Raw genomic sequence first — 12557 nt, forward strand, 5'->3', positions numbered from 1 at the left:
AGCTATAACCCCTGCCCCCATTTTTCATGCTGTATGATTTTGCCATTCCCATTTGCAACATTTTGGCCCAGAAATTCGGGTCTCCACGGGTGAGTACGCACGGGGTACTCACCCGTAGGCCCAATGGAAATGCCGGTTTCCTGCATGCACTGCGCATGCACGGGAAACCGGCACTTCCGTTCCCCTGAAAGCAGGGGTTCAGAGGTCGAACGCGTGCGTGGGGGTGGCTGCGCGTGCGCGTCAAACTTACATTTTTTTTACAGGTTTTCCCGTGAGGGTAAGCCTGCAGAAGTTAGAAATATAAAAAGCAGGCGTAAGGCCTGCTTTTTACAAGGTAAGTGGTGAATTAATTAAAATTAAAACATTTTTTCCACAGGTTTATTATGTTTAAATACTTTAAAGCAAGGCAAGTTTATTTTTAGCTCTGTTAGAAAATAAAATTATTTTTTTCAAAAATTTAAATTATTGTTTAAAATAGTTATTCATTTAATTTATGGTTTATTTAAAAAATGTGATTTTAAAAAATTTATTTGAAGATTTAGTGTTGTTTTGTAAGAAGAAGGGGCCGTAGTATTTATAAGTCTTGACAGCTCTTCCTGTCAGACTTATGAATGGAGCATTCACTGCTCCGATTGGCTCCCCATGGCCCACGTGATCCCAGGGGACGCATCGAACTAACTGCGCCCCTGAGATACGCAAGCACTGCGCGCCGGCAGCTGGACCAGGCCCCAGATTGGGATTCCACGGAGGCCCACAGCTCAATGGCCGGCGCGCAAAGTAAGTGCAGATCGGGGGCTTGCACCCGCGGGAAGCCCCCGACCCGAATTTCTGGGCCAATATCTTTCCTGCCTCTTACCTAAGCACAGTATATTCCTTCAATTCCTTCATCTCCCTCCCCCCTGTCTCTGCACCTGCTTAAACTCTGTTACATCTCCAGCTTTTTCCAGTTCTGATGAAGGGTCCCAGACCTGAAACGTTAACTGTTTCTCTCTCCACGGATGCTGCCTGGCCTGCTGAGTGTTTCCAGCGTTTTCTGCTGTTATTTCAGATTTCCAGCATCTGCAGTATTTTGCTATCATAAGAATATAAATTAGGTGGTTCTGGGCTACAGGGCAAGACACAGGAGAGATATATTTGTGGAGAGCTAATTGAAACCAACAGTGCGGTGTACACGAGTGGTAAGGCAAGCTACCCGGGCTTTGAGATTTATAGCCAGAGGGATACAGCATAAATCCCAGGAGGTGATAAGTGCGTCTGTATGAGGCACCCATTTGGCCACATCTGGAGTACCCTGCACACTTCTGGCCATAGCACTACAGCAAGAATACCCAGGCATCAGAGGCAGTGCAGAACAGGGAAACCAAACTGATACTTAGCTTAAGGCACCGGAGCTAGGAAGACCGATTGAAGAGGCTGGGAGCGTTTGGGGAAGAGAAGGAAGATATTATTCAAGGTTCTTAAAGGAATAGATAAATTGAACCCCGACGTTCTGGTTGTGCTTGCTACAAACTCTAGGAGCAGCGGATACAGGCTCAAGCTTACAAGAAAGAAACTGCACAAACAGTTTAGATTTAGAGTGGTGAATAGGAGGGGAAAACAGCCCCGGGATGTGGATAATGTGGCAAGGGAAAATTGGATAGATATTTAAGAGAGAACTAAGTTCTTTTGTAATAACGATGATGCTTTAAACTTGGTAAGTTATATGATAAAACAAATCTGACAGGACTAATGCCCCCTGTCAGAAACCTAGATATCAGAAGCATTTAAATTACGTTTAATTGCTAGCCCCTCAAAAGTGATTTCCCCACCGCCCCCCCGCACTCAACTTCTAATTCCTCAACTCCCAGCTCTGTCCCCAGACCTACATGTCTATTTATATGGATATGAAATTCAGCTATACTTATTGACCCAAAGTCCCACGCCACGATTCGCCATTCATTTCTGTCAAACCAAAAGCCAGTACTCTGAGATTATCACGTGTCGACTTGGGAAAACCAGACAAAGTAAAGAAAACAGTAAAAGCAGGCCAATTATTTGCCTAATTATTCTGCTGTTTGATGGCATTTTCTCGTGTGTGTGACTCACTTTCTCATAAATGTAGGAGTGTAAGAGAGGCCAGAGCTCACGAGTCCTTGCTGAACAAACGGCAACTGTTCGACCGATTGAGAGAATAAAACGCTTAATTCAAGAAATTGAAAAATATGTCATTTGCAATATTTGCCATCTCCAAATCGGAGCAGTGTATGCAATGCTGTCAGGCTGATCTGAATTGATTGTCAGTTTTAATAGGAATGTAATTATAACACAAACAGAAGCATCTGCAGTAAGTAGTGTTTGATGTTCATTAGAAAGGATGGCAATGCAGGAATTGGTAATATTGTGTCTTGTAACCAGTGATGAAAATAATATTACTTTATTCTTTACACTAACATAATCATAACATGTTTTTAATATTTCCCTTGCTGCATTGTAACATAAAATTTCACTTGTCATCTGTAATTAAAATGTTACCAACTCTTAGTCTCCTTTGTAATCATACAAATTATCCCTATTCATCGGAATTATCCTTATTCCCTCTATAATTGCTTGAAACATTTTGCTTGTCCATTATATTAACACTTAAACTTGACAAATTACTGCTGGCATTAACTGCAATGCCTGCATTATTTGAGGGTTGCTAAAGAGCAGCGCTGGGGGTGTGGAGCACACACATTTCCAGCCTATTTATCACTGTCCAATTGCTGCTGTGATAAGTGATTTCCACATGCTCCAGAGCTGATGTGTGTTAGGGGAAACGTACCAATATTGCAAGCTCAAGCATTGCATGTTGTAATGTATATACCTTTAAGGGGGGAACTACTTTTTACAGCTCATGTATACTGCAGTACCGGCAGTGACCACACCTGTATATAGCACTGAGTAGTAATCTGTACAGACCAGTTCCCGTGTGAGCCACGTTGAGTAAACACCTGTTATACCGTTCTCCTGCAGTCTGTGTCTTATTATACACAGACACAACACATGTGAGAAGCATTTCTAATGCCCGTATCTTGGTCAAACCCCACCTGGAGTAACTGCATTCAGTCCTGGACACCTCACCTCAGGAAGGATATATTGGCCTTGGAGGGGGTGCAGCGCAGATTCACCAGAATGAGGGTTAAATTATGAGGACAGGTTGCATAAACTTGGCTTGTGTTCCCTTGAGTATAGAAGATTGAGGGGCAATCTGATGGAAATATTCAAAATGTTAAAAGGATTCGATTGGGTAGATACATTGGGCAGGATTTTCATTGGGCCGTGGAGGCGGGATTGGAGGTGTGTTGGGGGTTAAAATCCTGAAATCGGGGGGCACGAACCCATCCCGCCCCCAACCCGCCTCTATGCCAGTTTCAAAGGAGGCGGGTACCCGCCCCGCACTGGGACCCACCTCCCCGAGGCAGGAAGGGGATTAGTGCCAATTAACTGCCTGTTAACAGGTAGTTAACAGGCAGTTTTTAGCCTAATCCCTATTTTCATTGTTGAAATGTGGGGTTCCCGACAGCTCCAAACCACACCAAGTTAGCGAGGCGGACCGTCGGGATGAAGGGCTTGGAGGGGTCGAGATGTCCGGTGTTCAGGTGAGTGATGGGTGCATGAGTGCAGAGGTAAGTGTGTTTGGTGTGTGTAAAGTGTTTAAAGAAGTTGTACTTACATTTACATACCTTTACAGCCTTCCTTCCTTCAGGTCTCGGGAGTCCCTCATCTCACCGGCACAGAAAGCAGAATCTGTCAAAAGTTCCAGCATTCAGCTTTCTGTTCTGGGGAGATCTCTAAATCATCCTGACAGGAAGGAATTAATTTAGAGTACAGATTGTCAGTGTTTGACAGCTTCAAACAGCTGTCGAACGCTGATATTTCATCTGTCAAAAGGCCTTGACAGATGAAATATCAATCTGTGACGTCACCAGTTGCCGGGTGGCCCTTAATTGGCCTGCTGAGCCCGCTGGATGGGCTCAACAAGGTTAATCAAGTGAAAATCGCGTGGGTTGGCCACAACTCGATGGAGGCAGGACTACAACCTCGAAAGTTGTAGTCCCGCCTCCTACCCGACTCCTCAATGAAAATCCAGCCCATTTACTCTGGTGGGGGAATCAAGAACAAGGGGACATAATCTTAAAATTAGAGCCGGGCCATTTAGGAGGGATATCGGGAAGCATTTTTTCACATAATTGGGTAGTAGAAATCTGGAATTCTCTCCCTCAAGAGACTGGGACAAATGGATCTTTCAAGACTGAGATCCTCACATCTTTGTTAGGTAAGGGTGCGAAGGGATATGGAGCTAATACGGGGAAATGGAATTGAGGTACAGATTAGCCACGATCTAATTGAATGGCGGAGCAGGCTCTAGGGACTGAATGGCCTTCTCCTGTTCCTGTATCAATCAGGTATTGCATCAGAGACAGATACTGCCTATCAGCAGTGACAGGTGAAGTGCTGCATGTTTGAGCTTAAAGATACAGAACTGTGATTACAGTGAGTATTGCATGAGGAGACCCAGTAAGAGCAGGAGATGGATGTCAGGCAGCACTCAAGGACCAAGCACAACCATCTAGAAATGACTGAAGAGCAATGCTGGAGGGGGCTGAGGCTTTGCAGGGACAGAGGTGTGCCATTTCCTTCAGAAAAACTCCACACAAGACCTACCATGTGGCAGGCACTGCTAATGGATGTCAAGGTCATCATGGCATTCAGTCCTTTAATTCCAGGTTAGCACTGCTAATATCTGTGTGTCAGCAGTTTACTGTACATTGTTGCTTATGGGTGACAAATGCATTATTTAATTAGTTAGGCCAATATCTTCATCGCATTTGCTGCTAACCAGTAATAGCAGAATGAGGTGGCTGCACAATTCTACAGGTCTATTAGCTTCCCAAGAGTGCAAAGGTCAGGTCACTGATTGAAACAAGGGCCAAAAACATTTTTAACTCCAGCAAAATGTAGGTGGTCTCTGATCACCAGGGCAGAATCATGTAGGTGTAAGTAAAGTACTGTATCTACACAATGCACTCTTTGTGGCTTGCTGTGTCCCACTTCTCTATATTCTACTTGTAAATAAATCTGACTATTAGTTTTAGCCTGTCTACACTGGTCTAATGGCATGGCATTTTCCACCTTTGGAGCCAGGAGGATGTTGCGAACATTTGATGTAAAATTTGGTACATAATTAGGGGATAACGGTTAATTTATAGCATATCGCCCCACTCACGGCACACACAAGGATGCCGGTTTTGGTTCTTAGGGATCAATATCCTTAAAGAAACAATTTTTAAAAATTCATTTTTGGGATGTGGGTGTCGCTGGCAAGGCCAGCATTTATTGCCCATCCCTAATTGCCCCTTGAGAAGGTGGTGGTGAGCCGCCTTCTTGAACCGCTGCAGTCCATGTGGTGAAGGTACTCCCACAGTGCTGTTAGGGCGGGAGTTCCAGGATTTTGACCCAGCGACGATGAAGGAACGGCCGATATACTTGCAAGTCAGGATTGTGTGTGACTTGGAGGGGAACTTGGAGGTGGTGGTGTTCCCATGCGCCTGCTGCCCTTGTCCTTCTAGGTGGAAGAGGTCGTAGGTTTGGGAGGTGCTGTTGAAGAAGCCTTGGCGAGTTGCTGCAGTGCATCTTGTAGATGGTACACACTGCAGCCACGGTATGCTGGTGGTGGAGGGAGTGAATGTTTAAGGTGGTGGATGGGTCGCCAATCAAGTGGGCTGCTTTGTCCTGGATTGCCTTGCTGGGAGCAGAAAACAAAAGTGTTGGGAGAGATGCCAAATTGAGCCAGGCCTGCCAGCAATCCTCCCTTTAAGTTGCACGGCCAATCAGCGCTCTGGAGGTCCCACGCAGCCGGCTCACTGGCTGTTAAATGGAAAAAATGCAAATGCGTGAAATTTTGAATGGGCCATGCAGCCCGTTAAAGGTTCGTGTGGCCCCAAAACAATTAGAGGGAACATTGCTTGCCAGATGTCATTTTGGGTATGCTAAATTATCACATCTTCTTTTTCTAATTATTTTGTTTTAAATTTGTCTTTTCATCTTGAATTATGTGGTAACACCAGTCTGTTAAGAGTAATGCCCCAGCAGAATCTAAGGTGACAGATGCATTTAAATACATTGGTTTGTTAACCCCTCAGAAATGTTTTTTTTCCCATCATCCTGTCAACTCCCAATTCCCAAATCCCAACTGTGTCCCAGAACTTTTTTTCATTTTATTTATTCATTCTTAGAATATGGGCGTCGTTGGCAAGGCCAGCATTTATTGCCCATCCCTAGTTGCCCTTGAGAAGGTGGTGGTGAGCTGCCATCTTGAACCGCTGCAGTCCATGTGGTGAAGGTGCTCCCACAGTGCTGTTAGGGAGGGAGTTCCAGGATTTTGACCCAGCGACGATGAAGGAACGGCCGATGTATTTCCAACTCGGGATAGTGTGTGACTTGGAGTGCAACTTGGAGGTGGTGGTGTTCCCGTGCACCTGCTGCCCTTGTCCTTCTAGGTGGAAGAAGTTGTGGGTTCGGGCGGAAAACTTATTGAGTTATTTCTGTAACTAGATTTGCATATCTAGTTATACAGATATAACCTGAAACTACTATTATGCAGAAGCAACTTAAAGAATGGCATCACCATTCTTCAATAATGGACAGAAAATTGTGGTGAGCATAGAAACACAAGACCCCAGCTAATATGTATAAACAAAACCTGGTTTCCGTGTGCTTGGGAGTCAGATCGCTTACTGCACCTGAAACTACTTTTGTATTAGCACGGAAGTGAAGGCCTAATGGGAGCACAAGTGAATTTAGAACTATGGAAATATAAAGGAAATGATTTCTCATTGTTGGGAGCACAGCAATAGAAAATGTGTGCAGACACGTGATACATTCTATTAGGTCTGTTGGTCCGTCAATATGTGCATCCCATTGCTATTTTCTATTTAAGAAGTAGTTGCTTCCAATCAGAGGTTGCACACAAAGTCAAGGAAATGGCTAACTAAATAATGGGCCCAGGACTGCTCTTCTGACATCATACATGCCACAAAGCTGGAGGGAAAACTTGTAAAATAACAGTTCGTGTAAAATATTGGTATCGACACTTGTTGGCTTTCTCTATAGGTTGGCATTCCTGTGAATTCAAATCTCAAATTATTTGGTGAATCAATCTCTGCTGGACTGGAGTTCCAATTGATTGCAACTGAAAAGTATGATTAATGCTCTAGGAACTGCACAATTAATATTCCCCTGTCGGGGGATCTGTCTTTTATTATCAGCTCCTTCCCACTAAATCATTCCTTGAGAACTTTTTTCTCACAGAGGGTCGTGAGTCTTTGAAACTCTCTTCCTCAGAGGGCGGTGGAAGCAGAGTCTTTGAATATTTTTAAGGCAGCGGTAGATAGATTCTTGATAAGCAAGGGGTGAAAGGTTATCGGGGGTAGGCGGGAATGTGGAGTAATCGGATCAGCCATGATCTTATTGAATGGCGGAGCAGGCTCGAGGGGCCGAGTGCTTCTAGGGGCCGAGTGCTCCTAGTTCGCATGTTAACATGTTAACAGAGATATGTACAGGATTTCATTGATACATCACAGAATCTGAGAAAACCCCTTGAAGATTCCAAACACCTTCCCAAAGATTTGCAAAAACAGAGAATAAGAAATACTAAAATCTGTTATATTTCTTCAAACAGACCTACCCACTGTTCAACAATTTACTGGACACAAGTGGGGAAAACATTTTTTTTTAAAAAGGAAGAAAAAATAATAAGAGATATGCCCCCTCATTCTCCCTAACCTGTCCAGCTCAATTAACTTATTCCCTTGGCTAAATCTAATCCTTTCATGATCTTAAAGTCTATGGGGGGAATTTTGCCGGCGCTCAGGGGGCAGGTTTGGAGGCGGGACATCCGGTAAAATTGCAAATATTGACAACGGGTTCCGAACCCGCTGTCGACCCGCCTCCAAACAATCTTCCCAGGTGTTGGGTCCCCGATTTGCGCATGGACCCCACACCTAGCGGCAGGAGGAGGATTATAGGCACTTAACTGCTTGTTAACAGGTAGTGAACAAGCAGTTAAAAGGCTTTTTTCAATTTTGACAGGTCTACTGCGGGTTTCCCGATGTCCGGACACCATGCCAGGGTAAGTGTGGCGCGCTGTGGGTCTACTGTAATGTTTCTTCATCGATGACAGCTGCAGAAGTGGTGTGAAGGATCCAATGGTACACTGGTGAGTTTCAGAGGTAAGAAAATGTTGGGAAAATCATCATTAATGTATTTAGACTTTTCTGTAGGTAACGAGTTTTGAATTGGATGTCTAGTCCCACCTCATTGGGAGAACCTCTCTCACCAATGACAGATCGCTTCTGTAACCTCACCTGCAGCTGCCATCTGTTCTAGCATAAGGAGGGAGTCACTGGAGAGCCTGGGTGCAAGGGTTCACCTTTGTACAGTGATTGTCAGTGTTTGCAGCATCTCAATGCTGTCAAACACTGAAAAATCAACTGTCAAAAAAAATTGAGCGTGTCCCCTTTAAGAAAACCAATAGATGACGCGTCATCAACTGATGTCATCTGACGCCGGCTTTCTCCAAATTGGCTGGCATGTTTGCAGGGCGGGTTTAACAAGGCCAATTGACGCAAAATAGCGTCTGTGCGTCGAACATTGTTGGGGGCGGGCTCGGAACCTGAAGGAAGCTGTCCCACCCCTAGGCCACACCGGAAGGTAAAATCCAGCCCTATGTCTTTCCAAAATAAAAAGGCACAGTTCTCTTAGTCTCTTCTTGTAACTGAGGGCCTTTAAGCTACATATCAATCTAGTGGGCCAACTCTGAAACTTTTCTGGGGCCTCTGTATCTCCCATCATGTGATAATTAAGGAAATGCAACTCAATTAAAGGACAAAATTGCAGGTAGAGTATTTCAATCAATCAGCTGTATTTGCCTGAAAGAAAGGAAGACTTGCATTTCTATAGCGCCTTTCACGACCACCAGATGTCCCAAAGCGTTTTACAGCCAATGAAGTACTTTTTTGGAGTGTAGTCACTGTGGCAATGTAGGAAACGCGGCAGCCAATTTGCACACAGCAAGCTCCCACAAACAACATAATAGAAGATAGGAGCAGGAGTAGGCCATTCGGCCCCTCGAGCCTGCTCCGCCATTTAATGAGATCAAGTCTGATCATCCAAATTCAGTACCCTGTCCCTGCTTTCTCCCCATATCCCTTGATCCCTTTAGCCTTAAGAAATATATCTAACTCCTTCTTGAATATATTTAATGAATTAGCCTCAACTGCCTTTTGTGGTAGAGAATTCCACAGGTTCACCACTCTCTGGGTGAAGAAATGCCTCCTCATTTCAGTCCTAAATGGCTTGCCCCTTATCCTTAGACTGTGACCCCTGGTTCTGGACTCCCCGACCATCGGGAACATCCTTCCTGCATCTAGTCTGTCTAGTCCTGTTAGAATTTTATAAGTTTCAATGAGATCCCCTCTCATTCTTCTAAACTCCAGCGAATATAAGCCCAATCGACCCAATGTCTCCTCATACGTCATTCCTGCCATCCCAGGTATCAGTCTGGTGAATCTTCGCTGCACTCCCTCCATGGCAAGAACATCCTTCCTCAGATAAGAACAATGTGAAAATGACCAAATAATCTGCTTTAGTGATGTTGGTTGAGGAATAAATATTAGTCAGGACACCGGGGAGAACTCCCCGGCTCTTCTTTGAAATAGTGCCATGGGATCTTTTACATCCACCTGAGAGAGCAGACGGGGCCTCGGTTTAACGTCTCATCCGAAAGACAGCACCTCCGACAATGCAGCACTCTCTCAGCACTGCACTGGGAGTGTCAGCCTAGATTTTAGTGCTCCAGTCTCTGGAGCGAGACTTGAACCCACAACCTTCTGACTCAGAGGCGAGGGTGCTGCCCACTGAGGCATTGGCTGACAACAGACAAAAAGGAAAAATAGAAAAAAATAAAAAATAAAAATGCAAATGTTGGAAATTTAAAATAAAAACAGAAAATGCTAGAAATACACAGCAGGCTCTTCCACTTCCAAGAAGAGAACCGACAGGTTAGCTCAGTTCTCCATCTGCCTTTTCAGGTGCTGGCAGACTTACTGTGTAATTGCAGTATTTTCTGATTTATTGCGAAATAATTGGTTCCCTCTCAGCAGTAAATTTACATGGTAGTAAAGCGGGCGGTCAGAATTTGTTTTAACTTGAAGACTTACCTTTTTTTTTGCTGGAGCTTTGAACATCAGAACATAAGATTTAGGAGCAGGAGGAGGCCGTACGGCCCCTCGATCTCAGCCTTGAATATACTCAACGACTCAGCATCCACAGCCCTTTGGGGTAGATCATTCCAAAGATTCACTGTTTTTTTATACTATAGCCAATGCCCAATCCTGCCGGTGTGAGACCACTTCATCTAAGGGTGGTGTCTGATATGTGACTGGCTGAAAGCACTGATTCCCGAAGTTACTAGGAAACTTGACTCGGCAGCTGTAGTGATAGCTGAAGAATATCAGTAACTCAGAGCATTTGAAAGAGAATGCAAAAATACTGAGAATGGCCCCATTAGTTTGGAAACGATTTACTGCAATACTGGGTGGTGACTTGCAACATATACTCGTCTTTACATTTTATTAAAATCCCAGTGACAAGCTGCTTCCGTTGAATAAGTCGATGCTTGGAACTGCATTCTTCAACCAAGTAGTGGCTAATGCCTCGAGACTGTTGGGAAATGGAACACTTTCCATTTCAGGCACTCATGGGCAACGTCAATCACTCCCAGGTCAAATATAGAACAGCTAAATGCTAAGTCAAGCTCCTTCTACTCTGTCCTAACAATGTGCCTGTTTCTCAGTAAGACCCTCAGAAGAACACCCCCTACAGCCCCATTATGGCATTTGTTTTCTGTTTCCCATAAACCGTGTCTCAGTAGCATTGTCAATTAGAATTTGGATTGAGCCAGCAGACTGTGGAGACTTCCATCCTGTTAGTCTAGGCTGGATTGAATGAAAGGGTATCCATTGATCAGACTGCAGACCACACTTAAACCAAGCAAGGTGAAATGTTCCTTGGAAAGACCATCACACAGGGCTTGGGTTTGACAGCTGTGTAGAATACAGTTCCACTACAATGTGAAAGCAGGTTTATAAACTTACCGTTGAATGTTTTGAGAAAGCGATGCCACCCCGCTCAAAATACTAAAAGCTTCCTGGTTGGGAGTGAAGCTGGGAGCAAGCTTGTAAGCATAGTTCTCTCCAGGTGGGCAGAGCTTGGTTCATAGCTTGTAGTCTATCTCATATCATAGCAGCTGTGTTTCCCACTTTGCCCCTAATGGTCTCTGATCACTAGTGCAATAAATGTACAGCATAACTTGTAGAATACGGGGAGTAACATGTGGCCAAAGACTGCAGCAGTGAAAGTGTTGCATTGACTTTATGTAAAAATGCCTTCCCACTAAGCAATGTGTATATTTTCAGACTAAAGATGCCCTTTTCACCATCCTCAATGATCTTCGACCCACTGACCACTTCAACATCATCAGCTTCTCCAGCCATGTCAAGGTCTGGCAACGTGGAAAACTTGTCCCTGTCATCCGGGAGACTCTACGGGATGCCAAGAAGTACATCTACCTAATGTCACCTTCCGGAGGTAAATGGGGCTGGGTTGTAATTTCACGCTGAAACCTTTGCTTCTGCTCTCTCATCTCTAACAGAAAATCTTGCCCTTCGGTGTTTGGGACATGGTTTCAATGGAGGCCACCAGGTTTGTCTGGCACCAACAATGAGTTTGTGCTCAGCTGGTCACTCATCATTTATATAAGAACATTAGAACATAAGACGTAGGAGCAGGAGTCGGCCATTCGGCCCCTCGAGCCTGCTCCGCCATTCAATAAGATCATGGCTGATCTGATCTTAGCCTCAACTCCACTTCCCTGCCTGCTCCCCATAATCCTTCACTCCCTTATCATTCAAAAATCTGTCTATCTCCACCTTAAATATATTCAATGAGCCGGCCTCCACAGCTCTCTGGGGAAGAGAATTCCAAAGATTCACGACCCTCTGAGAGAAGAAATTCCTCCTCATTTCCGTTTTATATAGCCTGTTCAAACTACAAAAGAATTAATATAATTTAACTGCAATAAGTTAGCAAACTTAGTGAGTGAAACACTTGGCGATTTTTCCTGTCATGGTAGAGACATCTATGTCAAATTGTTAGGTGTTACTGATGGCCATGTAAATCACCGGAAGGGGTACCCATGTTTTCCACATCTTGGTACATTGCGTATATTTTGCAATATTGGCAAGAGCTATAATTAATTTCAGCTTCCTTTATGGGATTTTTTTTTTGTCCACTATGTTTTTTAAATAATTTTCCAGAATATTTAACCTTCAGTATAGAGGCAGAAGTGGGGAGAATTGGTTATGTGGAGTTACTGAGCCCGAGATTATGAACAACACCAGAACCATTGAAAATATATCTGCCGATAGTAAAACCGCTCCCTCACTGTCAGGCTCAGTGAACCTGCCAAGCCAGTTCCT

At 44.3% G+C, this 12557-nt stretch overlaps 1 protein-coding gene across 1 annotated transcript in view; it reads left to right on the forward strand.

Annotated features, from left to right (window-relative positions):
- itih5 (inter-alpha-trypsin inhibitor heavy chain 5) overlaps positions 1–12557 on the forward strand; it is a 97279-nt gene that overhangs the window by 51970 nt on the left and 32752 nt on the right. Inside the window, exon 8 of the mRNA XM_086010749.1 lies at positions 11496–11667. Within this exon, the coding sequence (XP_085866875.1) occupies positions 11496–11667 (172 nt within the window). The remainder of the gene's footprint in view (positions 1–11495; positions 11668–12557) is intronic.

The sequence above is a fragment of the Somniosus microcephalus genome, chromosome 17 (genome assembly GCF_052327205.1).
Source record: "Somniosus microcephalus isolate GS21.2 chromosome 17, FLI_Smic_1.0, whole genome shotgun sequence".
Taxonomy (NCBI): domain Eukaryota; kingdom Metazoa; phylum Chordata; class Chondrichthyes; order Squaliformes; family Somniosidae; genus Somniosus; species Somniosus microcephalus.